Source organism: Argopecten irradians, chromosome 13, assembly GCF_041381155.1.
Source record: "Argopecten irradians isolate NY chromosome 13, Ai_NY, whole genome shotgun sequence".
In the NCBI taxonomy this organism is placed as follows: domain Eukaryota; kingdom Metazoa; phylum Mollusca; class Bivalvia; order Pectinida; family Pectinidae; genus Argopecten; species Argopecten irradians.
The window spans coordinates 26,177,343-26,202,472 of record NC_091146.1 but is presented as its reverse complement, the minus strand read 5'-3'; the positions used below and the strand labels follow the sequence as shown (position 1 = coordinate 26,202,472).

At 36.9% G+C, this 25,130-nt stretch overlaps 1 protein-coding gene across 1 annotated transcript; it reads right to left on the bottom strand.

The window, feature by feature from the left end:
* Positions 1-23,583, bottom strand: LOC138305762 (uncharacterized). Its single transcript, XM_069246036.1, has 15 exons — positions 23,400-23,583; positions 18,920-19,146; positions 17,998-18,163; positions 17,215-17,310; positions 14,528-15,112; positions 12,464-13,009; positions 12,125-12,153; positions 11,181-11,329; positions 9,737-9,971; positions 2,860-3,078; positions 2,370-2,472; positions 1,736-1,856; positions 888-930; positions 407-431; positions 1-221 (listed from the first exon to the last, which is right to left on the bottom strand). Exons 1-15 carry the CDS (start codon positions 23,581-23,583, stop codon positions 1-3), a joined length of 2,949 nt encoding a protein of 982 aa, XP_069102137.1.
* Positions 23,584-25,130: the final 1,547 nt, after the last annotated feature.

Sequence of the window (25,130 nt, the reverse complement as noted above, 5' to 3'; positions counted from 1 at the left end):
TCACATCCAAAGTTCGCGAACATCGAAGAAATTTCGTCCTTTGTTTTCCCTCAGCCATTGTTGTAGAACAACACATGCCTTTTCTTCTAGGGTCCTCGGTTTGTGGACTTCCAGTTCTGTCAGCCACTTTTGTGAGAATCCGAGATTTCGTCCAATCTTACGCCAGTGCTGTGTTGGGATAGTTTTGTTGTAGATGCACAACAGAAGTCCCCTTTGCTGATCTGAAATGGCATCATAATACCTTTAATTATAAACGATACTTCTATCTTTTGTCATGTTTAATTGTCAATTATCATATAATATTTTAGAAATTCAAAGTATAAGGATATGTGTATATCTGCGACATTATGATGCTAAAAATTGATTTATTTAGTGGATCTTATTTCGATAAACAATCTACACTTACCCAGATACTTCTTCTTGTGTAACAGCTGAAATGATAAAGATATAGATTGGTAATTGTAATGGCAACCGTAACAAAATGCCCCCAAAACACACTCGTAGCCGTACCATTGCATTTCATAAAAATACATTCTTCCGATTTCATTTTATTATCAAATACACTAATATCTGTATTTCTACAAAACGGAAGTTGTTTTTTTACTACTAAGGCAACGGACGTTTTCAAAAATGATAGAAACATTTTAAGCATCCTCAAAGTCATCTTTTTAAAGTTTTGCAATTTCGTATGGATGTGGATTTTAGAAAAGTTCAGAGTAAAAAACATAAACGTTAATAAGATATGTTAATAAGTGATTGAAACTTCTTAACACTTTTCAGTGGCATTTTAATTATTAACAACATATTTTATGTACGATGAAGTTTGGAGATTAACCATTGATATAGTTTAAACACTGCGTGAATTATTTATGATTTGAAGTACTTACCCTTACATAGTCTGATTTACACACAGTGATCGACGTCTTCACGCTAAGTGAGAGAAATGAAGAGAATAATAATAAAGGGAATTCAAGAACAAAAATGCATGTTTTCATATTAATTCAGATAAGATGAATCACTTTTGTAATTTAACAAAACAAATGCTTCTTTGGATTTCATTGTTTTAGTGAATCAAACATCATAGCGTGATGCTTTGTTCTGGTATAACTGCTCTGATTTTCCGTTGACATTGTATCATATTTAACTAACATGCACCCATGCTGCCTTTGTGTAGATGTGCAGCGTTGGATTATAAGACTCTTTCATATGTGGATATGAAGGATAGGGATATTCTACCCGAGGGTCACAAAATGTAGTAAAACCCGAGGCTTGCCGAGGGTTTTGCAACATTTTATGATCCCGAGGGTAGAATATCCCTATCCTTCATATCCACTTATGAAAGAGTATTTTTCTTTCATACCTCGACCTTTTATTGCAATTTTACAACTATAATATCCCGCCATTTTAAAATAAATTCGAAGAAATCCACGACTGGAAGTCAATTTTCCATACATGAAAGATTACGTGATATTTTCAACACAATTTCCGTTGTTTGCATCTTTTATAGTAAAAATAGTCATATTTGTGGAACAAATGTTAAAATTTTACCGAGGAAATAGATATTTTGTTGACGCCGTGACGTCACGAGGCTTTATTGTATGGGTAGCCATGCAATACAGCCTCAGGCGACATGAGTGTATTGCCCTGGACCAACCAGTATTACACGTGTAGGTATGAAAGAAATTATGATATGATATTATCACACTAAATTGTATGATTTATAAGAACGTCTCACCTCTCCTTCAAGTAGACAATCTGGACGCTTAAGTCCGTTTGGAATGTCCGTGCCCCAGGAGTTCCTTCTTTCCACTCCAGATCGCCCTCCTTTGTCATTAGCTTAAATTCGGAGTCATTTCCTGTAGCAACAATCATACCTAATTCTTCTGATATATAGATAACGTAATGTACAAAACTGTAATTGTGACATATATGTGCAACAACAATTATATTTTAGTACACGAAGGCATGCAATCAACAGTTGTTTTATATCAATAATATTAAGGAATGATTTGCTTCTGCTGAAAAGCAGTGACGTCATAATAACGTCATCACCTTTAGAACATTGGCACGTAAATAAAAACACATACATTGCAGATAATGCAAGATGTTCAGTTGTTCATAATATTGAATTTATAATTGCAGACGATTAGCAAATGAAATTCTAGTGCTTTACATTCTGTATTAAACAAAATATTAAACTTGGAATATGTAACATAATTTATTAGGCCCTCTGTATTTCACAATTAACTAGTTTGACTATGGTTTATCTATGTTTTTGTGTGCAATGTTACCTTATGCAATCTACTAGATTCTTGCATGAATTTATTAATCACAGTTTCCTGTTTAATGAAAAAATACATAAATACCACCTGTCGATATGTTTCTTTTCCTCCTGAACTGAACAGCTATAGGTCCTGATATGTCACCACTGGCCAAGAAATGCAGTATGGGGAAATCATCCCCACGCTCCAGCTGAAAGATATATATAGGGGATATCTGTATAACTATAAGTTTACATGCAGCATGTGGAACTTCTCTCTGGGCTCTAGCTGTGAAAATCAATATTACATACTGAAATTAATTTGTTTTTGGTTTCAAATGTCACTTATGCATGGGTTTGTAAAAAAAATCATGAGTGAGTAGATTGATTTACTTCAATCTGCACTGATTTGATATAAAGAAATGTACAACTGGAAATCGATGTGGAGTAGGAGGGAGGAAATGCTCACACAGACATTTGATGTTGAGAGCAGGTGCATTGATGATTTCATTTTCGATTATTTAGATATTAACATTTTGTAGTATGCCTGCAAATATGGGTTCAAATAATCAAATGAAATCTTAAATGTCGTTTATTACCAATATTGTTATTTCCGTGTCTCGCGAAACACAAGCCTCAGGAAACATCACGGCAATCTTCTTACACATCCCGGGGAGGTAGAAGACGTCGCCAGATTTAGTGAGGGTGTACTCAATCGCACTGTTCTGCTGAACGGTAGTTGGAATACCAGACCAAAGGTCAGAGGTGACAGCCAACACGTAGTGTGGGAACCGTGAGATGAAAGCGGATATATAAACCTACAAAATAAAAAATAAGGATATGATAGGGAAAGTATACAAATAACAATAGTTATTTTACATGTTTTTTTAATAAGTCTTATATCTACATTTCACGAGTGCGATCTTAAGAGTCATAGGTAATCGGAGTGCCAGTAGGAAGCCCAAGTGATCGGGCGTCTGATCAAACGCTAACCTGCTATTCTGAATTTGCTTATTTCTGAGTTATCTGCACTTGCGGTTAGGTATTGATTGTCATACTTTTCAGAGACATGAGTTTCACTCACTAAATAATGACGTCACAATGGATACCTACTCGTAAGGGAGGTAACACTGTAATATGCAAAGACGGAAAATTACGAATTAGAGCACCTGAATATCAACCTTTACACACCTGATTACACATATACACACCCTGATATCAACCTTACACACCTGATATCAACCTTACACACCTGATATCAACCTTAACAATTCGAAACTTACACACTGATATCAACCTTACACACACCATGTATCAAACTATACACCACCTGTTATCAAACACTAACACACACTGATATCAACACTTACACACCTGATATCAACATAACACACCTGATATCAACCTACACACCTGGATATCAACCTTACACACCCTGGTATCAACCTTACACACCTGATATCAACCTACCACACTGGTATCAACCTTACACACCTGTATCAACCTACACACCTGATATCAACCTAACACACCTGATATCAACCTTACACACCTGATATCAACCTTATACACACCTGGTATCAACCTAACACACCTGATATCAACCTTAACACACCTGGTATCAACCTTACACACCTGATATCAACCTTACACACCTGGTATCAACCTACACACCTGGTATCAACCTTACACACCTGATATCAACCTTACACACCTGATATCAACCTTACACACCTGGTATATCAACCTTACACACCTGATATCAACCTTACACACCTGATATCAAACCTTACACACACATGATATCAACCTTACACACCTGATATCAACCTTACACACCTGGTATCAACCTTACACACCTGATATCAACATTACACACCTGATATCAACCTTACACACCTGGTATCAACCTTACACACCTGATATCAACCTTACACACCTGATATCACCCTTACACACCTGGTATCAACCTTACACACCTGATATCAACCTTACACACACCTGATATCAACCTTACACACCTGGTATCAACCTTACACACCTGATATCAACCTTACACACCTGGTATCAACCTTACACACCTGGTATCAACCTTACACACCTGGTATCAACCTTACACACCTGGTATCAACCTTACACACCTGGTATCAACCTTACACACCTGGTATCAACCTAACACACCTGGTATCAACCTTACACACCTGATATCAACCTTACACACCTGATATCAACATTACACACATGGTATCAACCTAACACACCTGGTATCAACCTTACACACCTGGTATAAACCTTACACACACCTGGTATCAACCTTACACACCTGGTATCAACCTAACACACCTGATATCAACCTTACACACCTGGTATGTATCAACCTTACACACCTGATATCAACCTTACACACCTGGTATCAACCTTACACACCTGGTATCAACCTTACACACCTGGTATCAACCTAACACACCTGATATCAACCTTACACACCTGATATCAACCTTACACACCTGATATCAACCTTACACACCTGATATCAACCTTACACACCTGGTATCAACCTTACACACCTGATATCAACCTTACACACCTGATATCAACCTTACACACCTGATATCAACCTTACACACCTGATATCAACCTTACACACCTGGTATCAACCTTACACACCTGATATCAACCTTACACACCTGGTATCAACCTACACACCTGGTACAACCTTACACACCTGGTATCAACCTTAACACACCTGGTATCAACCTAACACACCTGATATCAACCTTACACACCTGGTATATCAACCTTACACACCTGATATCAACCTTACACACCTGATATCAACCTTACACACCTGGTATCAACCTTACACACCTGATATCAACCTACACACCTGATATCAACCTTACACACCTGATATCAACCTTACACACCTGGTATCAACCTTACACACCTGATATCAACCTTACACACCTGATATCAACCTTACACACCTGGTATCAACCTTACACACCTGATATCAACCTTACACACCTGGTATCAACCTAACACACCTGGTATCAACCTTACACACCTAATATCAACCTTACACACCTGATATCAACCTTACACACCTGGTATCAACCTTACACACCTGATATCAACCTTACACACCTGGTATCAACCTTACACACCTGGTATCAACCTAACACACCTGATATCAACCTTACACACCTGATATCAACCTTACACACCTGGTATCAACCTTACACACCTGATATCAACCTTACACACCTGGTATCAACCTTACACACCTGGTATCAACCTTACACACCTGATATCAACCTTACACACCTGGTATCAACCTAACACACCTGGTATCAACCTTACACACCTGATATCAACCTTACACACCTGATATATCAACCTAACACACCTGATATCAACCTTACACACCTGATATCAACCTTACACACCTGATATCAACCTTACACACCTGATATCAACCTAACACACCTGATATCAACCTTACACACCTGATATCACCTTACACACTGATATCAACCTAACACACCTGATATCAACCTTACACACCTGATATCAACCTTACACACCTGATATCAACCTAACACACCTGATATCAACCTTACACACCTGATATCAACCTTACACACCTGGTATCAACCTAACACACCTGATATCAACCTTACACACCTGGTATCAACCTTACACACCTGGTATCAACCTTACACACCTGGTATCAACCTTACACACCTGATATCAACCTTACACACCTGGTATCAACCTTACACACCTGATATCAACCTTAACACACCTGGTATCAACCTTAACACACATGTATCAACCTAACACACCTGATATCAACCTTACACACACCTGATATCAACCTTACACACCTGATATCAACCTTACACACCTGATATCAACCTTACACACCTGATATCAACCTTACACACCTGATATCAACCTTACACACCTGATATCAACCTTACACACCTGATATCAACCTAACACACCTGATATCAACCTTACACACCTGATATCAACCTTACACACCTGATATCAACCTTACACACCTGATATCAACCTAACACACCTGATATCAACCTTACACACCTGATATCAACCTTACACACCTGGTATCAACCTTACACACCTGATATCAACCTTACACACCTGATATCAACCTTACACACCTGATATCAACCTAACACACCTGATATCAACCTTACACACCTGATATCAACCTTACACACACCTGGTATCAACCTTACACACCTGATATCAACCTTACACACCTGATATCAACCTTACACACCTGATATCAACCTTACACACCTGATATCAACCTTACACACACCTGATATCAACCTTACACACACCTGATATCAACCTTACACACCTGATATCAACCTTACACACCTGATATCAACCTTACACACCTGGTATCAACCTTACACACATGATATCAACCTTACACACCTGAATAGATATCAACCTTACACACCTGGTATCAACCTTACACACCTGGTATCAACCTTACACACCTGATATCAACCTTACACACCTGGTATCAACCTTACACACCTGGTATCAACCTTACACACCTGATATCAACCTTACACACCTGGTATCAACCTAACACACATGATATCAACCTTACACACCTGATATCAACCTTACACACCTGGTATCAACCTTACACACCTGATATCAACCTTACACACCTGATATCAACCTTACACACCTGGTATCAACCTTACACACCTGATATCAACCTTACACACCTGGTATCAACCTTACACACCTGATATCAACCTTACACACCTGATATCAACCTTACACACCTGATATCAACCTTACACACATGATATCAACCTTACACACCTGGTATCAACCTTACACACCTGATATCAACCTTACACACCTGATATCAACCTTACACACCTGATATCAATCTTACACACATGGTATCAACATAGCACACCTGATATCAACCTTACACACCTGATATCAACCTTATACACCTGATATCAACCTAACACACCTGATATCAACCTTACACACCTGGTATCAACCTTACACACCTGATATCAACCTTACACACCTGGTATCAACCTTACACACCTGATATCAACCTTACACACCTGATATCAACCTTACACACCTGATATCAACCTTACACACCTGATATCAACCTACACACCTGATATCAACCTTACACACCTGATATCAACCTTACACACCTGATATCAACCTTACACACCTGATATCAACCTTACACACCTGATATCAACCTAACACACCTGATATCAACCTTACACACCTGATATCAAATTACACATATATCAACCTTACACACCTGGTATCAACCTTACACACCTGATATCAACCTTACACACCTGGTATCAACCTTACACACCTGATATCAACCTTACACACCTGATATCAACCTTACACACAATGATATCAACCTTACACACCTGATATCAACCTTACACACCTGATATCAACCTTACACACCTGATATCAACCTTACACACCTGGTATCAACCTTACACACCTGGTATCAACCTTACACAACTGATATCAACCTTACACACCTGATATCAACCTTACACACCTGATATCAACCTTACACACCTGATATCAACCTTACACACCTGATATCAACCTTACACACCTGATATCAACCTAACACACCTGGTATCAACCTTACACACCTGATATCAACCTTACACACCTGATATCAACCTATACACACCTGATATCAACCTTACACAACCTGATAAACTACACACCTGATATCAACCTTACACACCTGATATCAACCTTACACACCTGATATCAACCTTACACACCTGATATCAACCTTACACACCTGATATCAACCTTACACACCTGATATCAACCTTACACACCTGATATCAACCTTACACACCTGATATCAACCTTACACACACTGATATCAACCTTACACACCTGATATCAACCTTACACACCTGGTATCAACCTAACACACCTGATATCAACCTTACACACCTGATATCAACCTTACACACCTGATATCAACCTTACACACCTGGTATCAACCTTACACACCTGATATCAACCTTACACACATGATATCAACCTAACACACCTGATATCAACCTTACACACACCTGATATCAACCTTACATCAACACCTGGTATCAACCTTACACACCTGATATCAACCTTACACACCTGATATCAACCTTACACACATGGTATCAACCTAACACACCTGATATCAACCTTACACACCTGATATCAACCTTACACACCTGGTATCAACATAACACACCTGATATCAACCTTACACACCTGATATCAACCTTACACACCTGGTATCAACCTAACACACCTGATATCAACCTTACACACCTGATATCAACCTTACACACCTGGTATCAACCTTACACACCTGATATCAACCTTCACACCTGGTATCAACCTTACACACCTGGTATCAACCTTACACACCTGATATCAACCTTACACACCTGATATCAACCTTACACACCTGATATCAACCTTACACACCTGGTATCAACCTTACACACCTGATATCAACCTTACACACCTGGTATCAACCTAACACACCTGGTATCAACCTTACACACCTGATATCAACCTTACACACCTGATATCAACCGTAACACACACTGATATCAACCTTACACACCTGAATATCAACCTAACACACCTGGTATCAAACCTTACACACCTGATATCAACCTTACACACCTGGTATCAACCTTACACACCTGATATCAACCTTACACACCTGGTATCAACCTTACACACCTGGTATCAACCTTACACACCTGATATCAACCGTACACATCTGATATCAACCGTACACACCTGATATTAAACCTTACACACACTGATATCAACCTTACACATCTGGTATCAACCTTACACACCTGATATCAACCTTACACACCTGATATCAACCTTACACACATGATATCAACCTTACACCTGATATCAACCTTACACACCTGATATCAACCTTACACACTGATATCAACCTTACACACCTGATATCAACCGTACACACCTGATATCAACCGTACACACCTTATATCAACCTTATACATCTGATATCAACCGTACACACCTGATATCAACCGTACACACCTGATATCAACGGTACACATCTGGTATCAACCTTACACACCTAATATCAACCGTACACATCTGATATCAACCGTACACACCTGATATCCTAATAACATCTCCAATGTGTCACTCCGGGTGACTATTCAAACTAACAGGTATCACCAAACATACTTATTTGAAGTGACACAAATATGATAATATGCTATCCAGCCACCATTCAATTAGTCATTCCAACGATACTATGACCCCTATATAATGTTTTTTGATACAAATTCGCCTTTATTTTCCTAAATTGTACCAGTGCTTATATGATTATGAACCTATCGATACTGGTTTAGTATCCATTGATACGGCGTTTTGTCTTGATGCAAGTCGTGGACTTCCTGTTAACTGGTGTATCTTAAATACCATACTGATAGGTTGGGTGGATTCACCGTATGGAACAATTCCTCGTCGACAGGCTTCAGTTACAGAATAGTTGTCCACGGCTATGTTGCAGGACACCGTACCACCAATGAACTCCATTATCAACGTGTTATCTTCCTTTGACCAGTCGATAGAATACCTGGAACCATGGTTGTGCATCAGAGGTGTACTTTCCACGCAAGTCAAGTAAAGATATTAGTCGAATATTCATCCCACCACATCCCACAGCCCCCATCTCCACACCCACTAACACCCACCAAAAAATGAAAATGTGTGAGTTGGAGTTTTATGGACCAGACACATGCATCGCTAGTCCAAACTGTTAAATTTCTGGACTGTCAAATTTCTATTACGAATTAATTTATCATATCCGGGCTGCCGGCATGGTTTATATTACCTACTTTTACTACAGTATATATGTATGTACATAGTACAAGTGGCACGCTTTCCAGCCACCGCTCATTCTGTAGCGTTCTGCCGAACAGCATGGCTACTTTGTGGTAGATTCGGCTGCCACTTGCCGAAGGGTTTATTGCGCTCCGTTGTACTATTAAATATTTGTCTTCTTTCATTGTCCCGTTTTACTGTTCGTGTTATATTGTGTAATAGTTTCGTTTTGTGTGTCTTGATAAAGGGGCAGATCGCCTTGAAAATGTGACAATCTTTTGCCACACGGTTGGAATTACAGCGGATACGTTAATACGAACTCGAAGGGACCGAGATAAAACTTCGAGTTATCCGAGTGTTCGCTCTATTAAGCGAGTTCTCATATCTTCTGACGATCTCTTTATTTGGTGTATATAGACTAGTTCCATGTTCTTAAAACGAAGTGAACAAGAGAGATGTCAACACCACCGATGGTAGTTGCAAAATTATAACAATAAAATCGATATATCTATTTTGAAATGGCGTTCTACGGTAAATTTATGAAAAAGAAATCGGCATTTTCGGCGATCTCGTTGTCCAAAAAATCTCATTTCGAATTATAAGAACATTTTATGAATGATTTTTGTCTTTCGGACCCAACATTAACTTCGTATTATCAGAGTTCTTCGAGATCTCCGAATTCGAATTATCCGAGTTCTTTAAACAAAGATAAAGAGAGGATTCGGCCGGGACCGGCAAAGTACCACGTATTAAACCGGGTTTTCGAATTATCCGAGTTCGTATCAACCAAGTTCCACTGTACTTCTTTGTCCATATGTACATAGTATAGTGTATAGTATACCGTGGGTAACAAAATGTTGTAAAACCCAAGGTTTGATTACATTTGTGATTCCGAGGTTCACATGACAAATGAGTGTATTGCATGATACCACTCAGTATTACACCTGTAGGTACATCTTACCTGTACTGCCATCCGTCAAAAGTTGCTTTGCGTCTACATCTACGTTTCAGGTGTAATAGCACCAACTCTAGGGCTGATTTTTCTAGGATAGAATCAGCTTCAAACCGCTTCAGGATTTTCGATAGAAACCTACCACAGATTACCTCTTCCTTTTGATTCTAAAAAAATGACATAAATCAATTAACGAAACATGAAACCTAAAGTAAAACTGATGAATATTCGGAAAAGTAAAATACTGATAATAATATTTGTAACATAGAATGGCAATCTGATTACAATACAGTTCCTAATAGCCACTCCGTTCAATAAAGTATCTGATAACATCCCATAAAAGGTTATGTTCGGATGACCTTTTTACCACGTGTACTTCAGATCAAATACATTTTCTACACCCTACTACGTCATTTTATAACGCCATTTCGACCCAGCATACATATACACTTTGCTTTGTTGTGCTCTTTTGGCAAGATGACTACGCACATGAAAATAATTCGGACACCTTTTTTCTAAATACTTCTTCTCCAGTCAAGATTCTGGCAGCAGCAATCTGATTGGCCGTTTTTTAAAGGTCACCAGAACGTGACCCCTACTGGGATGTTGTCAGATCCTCTTATCAAACGTATTGATCATAAAATAATCTGTGTTTTAATCAGATTGATATAATGCAAACTATTGGTTGACAGTATGCCACGTTAATGTAACCATATCATCACAATGTTATGATACTGTCCGACACTAAAGCGACGTCATACATTCAGCGATGTTTCAAAGCGGGACTTTGTCATTAGAGAATTTCAGCAGAATGTACGCAAAGCATTAACGATCTACTGGATATTTTTAAATGTCCAGGGTTAGTTCTTAATAGTTCTTAATTATATTAAGTATTGTATAAGTAATATTTGAGGATTTCATTCCCATAGTGGTTAGTAATTATTAATGCTAACCTTCTGAAGACCAGTGTCACATTCATGCTCTGAAATAAGACATATTGAAAGAAATTTATATATATTTATGTAAAAAAAATGTTTCTGCCTTGCCATATGAAACTGTTTTTAGAACTTCATTTGATATGTCGATAATCTATACATTGGATGAATATAATATTCTATTTTGACCTTTGTGAAATCATATCTCAGTAATATCAATATTACAATATGAATTGATTTCACAACTAAGTAATAGTTTAGAGTTAACAACAGAAAAAAACAACGAGAATATGATCAATAATACCATTTCAATATGTTCACCATAACTTTAATTTTATATTTAGATGTTCTACAAACCTTGTTCCCGACGTGTATTTCCACATAATGTGAATACGTTGGCCAATCTGTTCCAGAAATGACTACTAAGATACGAGTCGAATGATGTCAAACCTTTCCTAATACACTCCTTTATGTATGACAATCTATGATCCAATGAACTGACAAAAAGATTAATGAAAAGAATCGTGGCAATTGAAGCGTATACTCCTATAATGATAAAAATACCCTCTACCAACACCACTATGTCATGCCGGAACTTGATAATTCCAATTGTCATTCGAAATAAAGTCAAAATTGAGGTCGCCATGCTACTGAAACCACTTTCGTTGTGCCCATATATAAGATGTATTAGACTGGCGAAGCCTACCATAAGAATGGCTAGTGTTATGAGAAAATGGACAACCTCGGATCGAAATGACAGAATTGTTTTGTACATCAGAAACAGGTGAAAGTTAAATGACAGATACTTCAGTACGCTGAGGATAGCGATGAAGGTAGCCATACTAAGGTTAATGGAGTAGTATTCATCCCATAGGAAAACCCATCCAAAGGACGTGTAGAATCCTGTTAATAACAAAAACAAGGCTTAAGGGCATTAACACATAGACATAAAACTTCGAATTCAAACAATCGATAATTGATTATACCATTGATGTGAAACATTGATAAAGGGACAGCAAAAGATATTCAGCAAAATACAAAAGGTAACAATAAGTTTCTTATTTCACATCTCTAAAATTGTCTCTAGTATCTGTTGTTAAAATGTTGATCTAGGAAACAAAGGATATTAAAACAGCCGAAATAATAACAATGCAGGTCACATACGTATAGTAATTAATAACGAAAATACAAGTCAGGTTACCAAAGTATAATGTATATGCATTCCGAAAATTTGACAAACTGACTGAGAGACTCAAATACCTGACGTTATGTTTAATAATTATTTGAGATTCTGGTAGACACTATATAAAAGTAAATACCACTAGATGAAAGCTGAAATATTAAATTTATCTTCTAATATCGAAGACAAAGGTTAGACGTTTTATCTTTCTATCCAGGATGGGCAATACACAGTATGTGTTTTTAATGATAAAAATATACCGGTCTACTACCACGGGTGTAGCGTCATTGGTAGAAGTCATGATTTACTATCTACTGTTCACTTTAGTGTTATGTATTTGTATATTACAGAGTCACTTGTCCTTGCGGGTAGGTATTGATTGTGTCGTCATGTGTTTGCGAGCGTAATGTCATACTTTTCGGAGAAACGACGTAAATTGCGCTTACAACATAATGACGTAACAATCGATACATATCCGCAAGGGTGTTAACTCTGTAATATACAAAGACGGGATAGACTAAGGAATAGAAGTAAACAAATCATATCAGGAAATTAACGAGGATCACTATTTCATAAAAAGATCGATTTTCCCCCGACTGCTTCGCACAGAAAGGGCTGCTGATGCTAGATTTGTCTGTAGTTATACGATATTAATAAATTTAAAAACGGTTAAAAAAACTTCCGCCTACAACATACTAAAGAACGGTGGATGCTAATAATACTTCAACTGATCGACATTTTCTTCTTAGGGAAAAGTATCAGTATAGCTTCAATGACTTTGAATGTTTCGTTTCATAAGGATGACCTTCTTATTTTAGCGCATATGCGATTAAAGATCAATTATATTTTATTAGTGTGGATATCAGTTATCAAAATTCCGTTCTTTAGAAATAAACATATCACTTTTTTCCGTTGCAAAGACAGCGTGAAAATAAAAGTACCGCCAATTTGAATACGTTTACAGTCATAAAATATCCCTTATATGTGAATATGATACGAAAATAATATCTTTTCTGTAAGAAATTAAATAAAAAATTGAATTAAAAATGAAATTGAAAAAAAAATGAAATGAAAAAAGGATTTTTTATATTACTTTGAATTCAATTTGGGCTTTTATTTCGGATTATTAATACACTAGATGTAAACTGTGTTTATCTCATTATGAACAATTACCATATATCTAAATGATATTTTATATTGTTAACCTCAGAAAATAACTCAAAATGTAAAAGTAGCATTACCCGTGTCTTGTCTGAGGGTGTTGAGAACACTCATTGTGCTGGTGAACCTCAAGACAAAATACACCATTGCAGCGATGGACACCCCTAGATGTAGGATGTCAAAGACTTGACTCGCTCTTGCTAGGGAATGACCTCTGGTCTTTATCATCTTGACGATCAGTGACACAAGCCGGATAAAAATGGTGACTACAAACATTAACTGTAGACCCAGAACAATAAAGTCAAATGTATTGGTGTACGGGTACAAATTGGCTGATACGACCTTTGTATTCATGAAGACTCCGCCTGTACTTGGGAGCTCGAAGACGATTTGGACTTGTGTAAACAATCTATTATTTCTGTTCATGAGACAGATTTCTATGAAAATAGCGCGGGTTTTCTGATCAAGCCATCCATTGTTTTTCAGATCTTTTCCTAAAGTGTTTGCCTCATCTGGCATAATATCTAAATCAACGAGATACCCACTTGTACTATAGGTCCCAAAAAGACCCCAGTACGTGGGTGCCTCATTTGGGTTGGTGTAGTGATATCGATATGGGGTGTCAACACCGTCCCATAAATCAGATGTGTTCCAAGGGATCCAACCTGCAATGATACAGATACAATATATAGATAATCTATTTCAAATACAGATCTTTATTATCACGACGAAAGGATCTGACAACATTCCATTAGGGTTCACGTCCAGATGACCTTTGGAAATGGGATGTTGTCAGATCCTCTATTGAACGGATTAGTTACAAAGATCTGTATTTTAATAAGATTGAATACATAGAGTACATAATAAGGGCAAGTCTTATTAGTTTAACAGATTTAATATATGGTACTAAATTAAGATGTCAATATGATTGACACAAGAAATTGGAATCAGCGATAACGCGATGAAATATGACAAACCAAGCATCTACCACAAATAAAGATAATTATATGATATATAATATGTATTATAATTATTTGAACGAATTGCCATGGGTAACACTGTATGGATATGAACGGACTGACATTGGTAACAATATATGGATATGATCGGACTGACATGGGTAACAATATATGGATATGAACGAACTGACATTGGTAACACTATATGGATATGAACGGACTGACATGGGTAACACTATATGGATATGAACGGACTGACATGGGTAACACTATATGGATATGAACGGACTGACATTGGTAACACTATATGGATATGAACGGACTGACATTGGTAACAATATATGGATATGAACGGACTGACATGGGTAACACTATATGGATATGAACGGACTGACATGGGTAACAATATATGGATATGAACGGACTGACATTGGTAACAATATATGGATATATTTACACTTGCTAGGCTTGTTCACTATACGCAAGTACTAGCCGATTTTGTTTACCATAACTGCATGGTAACATTGAACTTTGAACTTGCGTATGAAAATGTTCTTTGCAACGTTAAGGGGCTACTTTTTTAAAAGAAACACATGGCTTTGTTTACATTTTGACACAACATTACGGAAAATGTAAACAATACATATATGTTTTATATCTATATATGATACCAACATTCTTTAAAATTAACAATTGTATAAATAAACGGGAAAATATCTCGACCGGGGCGACGTTCAGTGCTGTCAAATGTAAATATTACCTCTGTGTCTGTGTTCATCCTACGATCGCGTCTTTGGGGTGGACGTGCGTGAGACCCTCTGACAGATGTCTGTTATAAATATATCCTCTTGTTTTGTTCTTTGAGAATTTAATCATGTGTATTATAAAACATGCACCGCTAGTAATCCACGTATTGACAGTTACGCGTCACCACAAATACATTGTAACGATACCCATCAAACACAAGAGAAAATGTTCCGTGTGTAGATGGCAATGGATCTAAGCGTAGATTATATAATCACATGGCTGCCAAGGATGTAATATCGTCAAGTCAGACGACAATCTCAAACACGTGAGCTACTCAAACACGTGAGCTAACATCGGTGTTTTGACAACTTCGGCAAACTCCAGTGTGTAAGCGTGCGTTAGCTTCGCCTCGCTGCACAAAAACGGTCACCGACTTCACACATGTGGTCGACTACATTTTTTTTTGTTATTACGCTATATATTAACTTTTAGCAAAATTTAATATATATTTAAAGTTCTGATCTGATGAAATAAAATTTTCTCTGAAATTTACTTTGTTTGTCATGTTTATTTTACAATGAAATATTGAACTTTATTGTCGTCGCGGATGAATAATTCTACCTTACGTGAAGAGTCATCTTTCGCTGTTCAATTGAGTAAGCTCCTCCCACTTTTGACCGACTTTTATTGAATAATTACGTCAAATTCAAATGACGATTTTATAGCATAAAATATAAATAAAAAAGTCGTATGAGTGTAAATATAGGGATTGGATTTCGCTTTTATGTTAACCATGCTTGTATGGAGCAATTCCTCTAAGAATATATTCAATATGGGGCGCGTTATATACATAGAATATATTCTTAGAGGAATTGCTCCATACAAGCATGGTTAACATAAAAGCGCAATTCAATCCCTATATGAACGGACTGACATGGGTGACACTGTATGGATATGAACGGAAAGACATTGGTGACAATATATGGATATGAACGGACTGACATTGGTAACAATATATAAGCCTTATTATTGTGTTATCAGAATATTAAAACATGTTATACCATCCGTGTAGACACCCTTGTCTTCAGTGTCAGCCTCGTAGTCAGGTAAACAGTGCATGCCATAAGTCCTTGGCAACGCCGGAGCTGTACAGGTATCTAAAACATCAAATAAGTATTACAAATAATATATAAGTATTCTGTTGACAACATCTCACTATTGATGTGTCACATAAACAATATAATGAGTGTCCTACAGAAGCATCAAAGGAATATGATGAAATAGATGAACCAGGTTCGGCACAAGAACTGTCGCCAGAGTGGCGGACTAATACCCCCACTCGGGCTAATTTGGCCTTTTAATTAGTAATACTTCCATTAATAGGGGATATTACAGAACCCTACATAGTTTACTCAACTCTCCTTTTTGTCAAGGTTCTTTGTTCGACGTTTTATCAAAACATGTCAAGTAGTTTAGGATGAGTTTGCCAGACAAAGTTGTGTCTACAGACAGACAGACGGACGGAAAGAAGGACAACCATATTCCAGTACACCCCTCTTCATTTCGTTATAGAAGGCGTAATAAGGAAACGTTTCGTGTAAAGGAGTATCACATACAAAGTATAACGAGCGCGCTACAGAGGCTACGTTGGGGAAGGGTGTTGCAAAAAAAAATACAGGCGTAATAAATGGAAAAGCGGCACACATAGTACTCAATGACGACTTGAATTTTCGGACTCTTCGAGATTTAGGTTGTTGGAGGTTAATGATAAAAAGCATCTTAAATGTCGTCGATCAAATTTAATTTACAACCTTTGAACAAGCCGATGTACATGCCACACTTACCTGAAACTCGAATTTGGCGTATTCTCAACGGACCCATCTTTACGTTATTCTCAAAAAACCTCAGGTCATCGAACGTTTTGATTTCACCATTGTAAAAATCGGAGCGATACAGGCGATGTAGCACAACAGTTTCAATATACATCCACACATCCTCTATTGATTTTATCTGACAAAATGAATAACATTTTAACAGTTATAAGACTATTTTAAGTCTATATATTCGTTATTCGTCGAGACATCCTTTACCAATTAAGAGAGTTTATATTTTAGATGGTTGCGTCAATGAATGCTAGTCGGATTTGGGGAAGACTCTGACTGTTTGGGGAAGGTTAAACTATTATTACAACTTCTATCAGCTTCAGCCTTCGCCAGAAGTCGATAGGACGACGTACGGCATGCAATGATATATACTCACAGGCTGTCTAAAATAAGCAATAATATCTGCCAGTGTGTCCACACCGAGGTTCTTCGTTTATAACATAATGTTCTGTTATCACCAATTGTATCTTAAAGATGTTTTATTGCCGACAGAGCATAGATGATACTCATCATTTGAACAATAACTGATGTTTAATCGTGTATGTGTGTGTCTAATAAACACCAAAATACATATAAAATAATTCATTTTGGTTTTGCACATGCGCAATCAGTATTTTATTCCATATAGGACATAGCGCCACAGGTTTTTTTCGAAATGCAAATGAATTAGTTTTAAAAATATTATCTTTAAATACAATTAGAAGCTCACATTTTTCAATAATGGTATTGGTATGAAGTAAGTAACTTTTGTAACAGAAGAAAAATACTAATTCGTCTACTCTTGTTTTTGATAGAGAAAAAATAACAATCTACAGCGGTGGAGCATCTTTAATGGTTAAGAAATACAAATGTAGAAATCAGTTTCATGGAGTTATGTTATTACCTCTCCTGTTGCTCTCAGGGAATTTTTAATTTGTAAGTTCTGTCTGCTGACTTCAGGAATGTTTTGTTGAGATGCAATGACCAAAAGAACACATACATAAGCCAACCCCATAGCAAAGTTTCTTAGTAATTTGTTGAGCTTTCGGTCCATACGTATAGTGTACCGACGACGCAATTGATCGGTCGTTTCCGGCTTGTCGCATGGAGATACAAAATCTTGTCTATTTCCTGTAAATATATGAACAATAATCTCCATGCCGCATCAAATATCAATTATATACTCTTACATAATCCTTAGACAATGCAGACTATTATTTCTGAATACCTGTCTCTATTGGACATGCTAAGAGCATTATCGTTATTTCCTGCGTATTGCTCGCGGGCTATACGGTGTTTTTACACCAGAAGTTGCATAGTGCGGGCTATCTGTGGAAACTATTACTAAGTTTGAAAAATATGCGGCATATACGTTTTAAATAGCTCAGGTTAACCTATTATTATGCTAAAGTATATTAACATGAACTATTGAATATTCATTTTAAACCTATTTCAAAACAAACACAAATATTTTATTAATACAACTTAACATGTATTTGAATAAATCCATACTCCTTTCGAAACTTCAAGGATAACATCAAAGTATAACCCGCGAGAAATCTGCCGGTGCGGGTTATCTGTAGCTTATTTTACAAAATCATCGGAAATGTCTGAACTTGCTTCCCGCGGGCTATACCCAGGTGCGGGTAATACGAAGGAAATTCCAGTAATCAGAACGCAATTCCACTTTACCAATCAGAAATCGTACCCTTCCCATCTTTACTTAGCATATGTTTCCCTATGAATGTTAACATAGATGTCGCTTTGAACTAACGGTCTAGAAATATGTTTTAATAATTTATTTTTATAATTCCAAAGCCTTATATTAAAAATAAAGAATAAATGTGAATGAAGAGTAAAGAATTTTTAGAATATACTTCATACCTTGGTTATAAATATCCTTTATCTTTGGATATACAGAAATTGGAGGGAAATGGAAGTCATATTCTCCAGTCTTCTCCGAACAGAGGCAAACAATCAAGACAGCTAGTACTAAGGCCTACAAAAAAATTATGTTATATTATACTCATGTGTATAGTATCTGTTTATATTGTGTTGGAGCACGTGTTTCTGCTACTGGGCGCAGCCATTATTATAATGACAGCTAACCGATAGCGTAGTTTCGTATTTTGTATTATTAGTGCTTCCGGTTGTTGCAGACGATATTTTGAACATGTAATGTAAAGGAAAGTCAGTTATAAGAATTATATAACGTGTATTTATGTTGACAGTAGATGTTTGCGTGATAATTAATGTTGGTTAGAGATTATCCAGCGAGTGATGCGGCTATTTACTAGCGAATCCAGCGATCACGTCACGTGGTTATGTTCTATATATGCATGCTGTTTGAATCCAGTCAGTCTGCGTCTGTCTGTGTCCGAGGTCTGTTGTGTTTGTTGTCGTTAGTGTGTAGCGATGGACGGAGAGATGATATGCTCAGTTCCTCAGCTTGTAATGTTTGTGTATCATGTCACATGTATTTTATATGAGCGGAAATGGATTTATAGGATTTGTTTGGTAATGACAAGCTGGAAATACTTTTTAAAGATGTATTTGTTAATGTTATGTTCTTGAGTTGTTATTGGATTAGGTTAGATTTTATTTATTGATGTGAAGTCTTTACATGCGTTCAGACCATGATGCCAGGTAGTGATTACAATTTCTTTTCATAGATTGAATGATTTCCACAGCTTAAGATTCCCGAAGACAAATTAGCATGGAAAAATGTTTGCAAAGCTACGGCACATACATCTTTTTATTATTTTCTGGAAATAAATTCCAATGAAGCGTGCAAATATAGTCATCTAACACTCTTGTTATTCCGTCTTTTCATATTACAGAGTAAGCTCCCTTGCTGGTAGGTATCGTTTTCTTCCAGAGTTCATTGCGGTCCACACATGCATCTCTGTCAACGGCTAACGGACTAGCCGTTTGTTGACCTCGGGTCACAGAATATCACGGCATGACGATTGTTCAATACATTGCGCTCCCTTTATATAAGACGTCAAAGTGACTGTTTTATGAAAATCATGACTATTTACTTACAATTAAATTTAGTGTATCCGCAAAATAATCCATTATTTTGTGTCGTGATATTGAATGATCAAATTGCATTATGTCAGAACTAACAGCCGTTTACAGGAAAATGATAGAAAAGAAAATGTAATAAGGAATTGAGCATGCGTCCGAAATACGTTTTTTTTTCAAAAATCCTTAAATTTCGCTCGGCCGTTTACAGAGGTGATATTGTGGGGACCGAAATGCACCCTGTAAGAGATTGCCGAAAGGTATGACGTTACGCTCGTAAACGCATGACGTCACAATCAATACCTATCCACAAGGGAAGATAACCCGGTAACGTGCAAATACGGAATACAAAGCTTAAAACCAAAACGAGAGATTTTTCAACTTACTTTTGCAGGTTCAATAAAAATCACGCTTTCTGTTGTGCCGATAAAAAACGCTGACATCCATTGAATTGTAAGGGACGGTCCCCATTCCAAAGAATACAGTAGTGTAACAAAAGATCCGGACGTGATGCACACTAGGCATACAATATATGCCAAGAAGATCGACCACCAGGGCAGTCTTCCAAAAGGGCGAACAGCATCACAATCATACATGATTTGTTGGAATTTCTCTCCTCGTAGTTTTCTTTTACTGAAAATGAAGGTCATAATCAAAGAAGGCACCACTGTAACAGCACTTGATATGAATCCGGTGTAAAGCTCTTTATAACCAATCTCAAAGTACGCTGTCTTTACAAATGGAGTAGTATCATCCGGTGTATCATAAAACATGGCGGAGGCGACCATCGAAAGGAACAACAGAGAACCCACACACCAAAGTCTCTGTACCCTGGTGAACCTGTTATACTGGGGATGGAATAGCAATGAAAACCATAGATTATCGTCAATGATGTTCCGGGCGCTCACTTCAGATATATCCCCCGTACTGTCGCTGTTTTGTCCCACTTTCAATGTACACCAGGTTAGCCCCGTCCCCTTCTCCATAGAGAGCCATCTGTTACATTTTAGTCTTGTACTACAACAAAAGTTAGCCTTCCACGAGTAATTAAAGAATTGAAATGATATAGCATTATTTATTATATTTTGAATTGGAAATGTTTTATACACCAACTTTCGTGTAACGATGTGCGGAAGAAAGTCAAGTTTGCCATTTGTCATTTAATATCAGGTTTGGTAACACATGTTGATTCAGGGCCAAACAAAAAGATATACCAGGTATTAGTAATATTAAATTTACTCATTTACAATATAAATATGTCTTCATCTAAATAATCTTCATAAACTCTGTTGATATATAGTGTAATCTTAGAAACGAAATTAGTAGATAATACTTTCTTGTATTTTTGTGACATAACATGAAAATAAAATAAATTGTATATTCATTAATCACAATACATGTTAAATAAAAATAACCAAGAAGCACAGAAATCAGCTGAAAACAATACTATGAAACATAATCAATTTTACCAAAATCTCTGTTATGCATACATATGCTCAATACATACTTACGCATGTTTAGTTATTCCGTCGATAATCACAACCCTCATCAGATACCAGGAACATAACTCCGCATCGCCCCCAAGCCCATATTTGGACGTTTTTAATGTTTCCAATCGAAGCGTCATTCGTTAAGTAGAAATACGACGAGGTTCCGTTGCTGAAGTTCTGGAGAATTCATAAAATGTGTTTCATATATACAGTATAATATGGATTGGATAAATTGATAAAGGTAGCCGAATGATATCAGCACCAATTTGTAAAGAGAGCAGTCATATTATTCCAACGCAAACTCAAATTAAAATATAAACAAAATAAGATAGAAATGCAAATTGCCTTACATTTGGTAATCCCAATGTCCCCCTATACTACAATGGTAAATAAGTCATTCGTTTACATATCAATTATTCGATACTATTCGATACGTCAACATTTACATGCAATATTAACTTTAAGACGCAATTCTACCCTTATATGAAAGCACATGGTGATAATAAAAGAAAACTTATACACAGCCTACAACCATGGATACCAGCACAACCATATTCCAAAAAAACTACCCAGAAACTGATGGATACATATGCCTTTAAGTCATATCGTCGCTAGCCAATGTGACCTCTACATATACCAGAAGGTCTGTGTGACCTCCACGACAAGTAGCGGGTCTGTGTGACCCCTACATTTACCAGAGGGTCTCTGTGGCCTCTACGACTACTAGCGGGTCTGTGTGACCTCTACATTCACTAGTGACGGGTCTGTGTGACCTCTTCCTTGACTAGCAAGTCTGATTGTGTGACCTTCATCTAGGTCTGTGTGACCTTTACCTTTACTGGAAGGTCAGGTCTATGTGACCTTTACCTTTACTGGAAGGTCTGGTCTGTGTGACCGTCATCGTGGCCTTTGTGACCTCCACCTCAGCCGGCGGGTCCGGGTGACCTTCACCTTGTTTTGTGCGACATTGACAGCGGCAAATTGGCAATACTGTGCGGTGGTACTGAACATTATTTCGGAACAGTGGATTGTACCAATGGAAAGCAACCATATGATGAACATTTTTATATCGTTATAAAAAAACATCTGTACAGAATATATCATGATAAGGTTAGATGGAGAGAGCCTGTTGTATGAGTGCGTGTTATGTGCTGCTATGACTGTAATTAGTATTATGTGTTGTAAATAAACTTGTAAATATTGTATTCTGGGAGTCTGACTGATGTTTAAAGGAGGCCCCCCCCCCCCCCCCCCCCAAGAAGGCTTGAACAATTTCGTTCGGTTCTCGGTTACAGAGTGAAAATCAACATAAATGAATTTAAAATCATAAAGGATTACTATTTAAACAATACATTAGTGCTATATCTACGAGCTCAGGTGTATCTGGAATAGAGTCATTCAGTAATGGCGTACCTTTGGATACGACAGATTGTCGTCAACCTACAGAAATGGTATTGATACATTGAAGCGTATGTTATGACGAGAAAACTTATTGGCAATCAAAAATGTACAGCAAAGCACCAGTCATATAATAAATCATCTTATTATTGGGTAAAACAACTTAGGGAAAATGTTATAAATAAGTTCAAACTTCAAAAGAGTCGTTCGGAGAGCTGTATTTTAAGAGGAAAGGACTTTAATAAAAAAAGTGAAATAATTGTATTTGTTTTTTGCTCTTATATATTTATTTCATGTTTTCCGTGATGTAAAACCGGCGACATCATATTTACATAAAACATTCCAAATATAGAATAGAGAAGCTGATTCAAAGTTTGTAGGGATATAAAAATCTTCACTTAGAAAATTTGATAGACTACTAGATCATCCATTTGAGAGGATGTCCTTATGACTTGTGTATTTGCAATAATAACAATAAAGTCTAATGAATGGTAACACAGGCAATAGCTATGAGTTACAAACTAAAATTTCCTTGAAAATAGGTGTATCCTCAAAAATCTAAAATTGAATATAGAAATCAACTTTATATTCCAGTATACTACATTTTGCGTCTTGTTTAGTGTAAATATTGTTCACGATAAAGAGCTGTTACGTATTGTAATAATTGTTTACATTTCTGCATATGCAAATGTAGCTCATTTACGTGGAGACTTGCATTTGAAAGCATGCAATTTGGATTGCAAAAAATGATGAATTATCAAATTTAAAAAAATCGTTTGTATGACATCGCAATGCTGATCCAAGAAGCTAGTTTTTCTATCAGCATTCCAACGAGCTTATCAACACTTTTAAGGCTTGTACCATAGCAAATAATTGAAATAAGATTGAGAGTACACCTGGAGACAGTTGTATATTAAAGTCCCTTATGTCTACCAAAGGTACAAGGTATATACACAAAATATCTTTTAATGGTTGTATAGCTTAAAGGTACTATGCATATATATGAAACTAAAAAAGATGGATAGGTTAAGTTTAGAATTCAAGTTGCAAGTCTTAATTAAATTCACGTCGTACTGCCGATAACATGTTCTGAGACCTTTGGTCTGAGATAGTGAAGTTGTTTACGAAACAATCATCCACAGATTGAGAAGTATGTCTTCGTACAATCCACACTGGCTAAGCCTGTTTGTCAAAGAATCA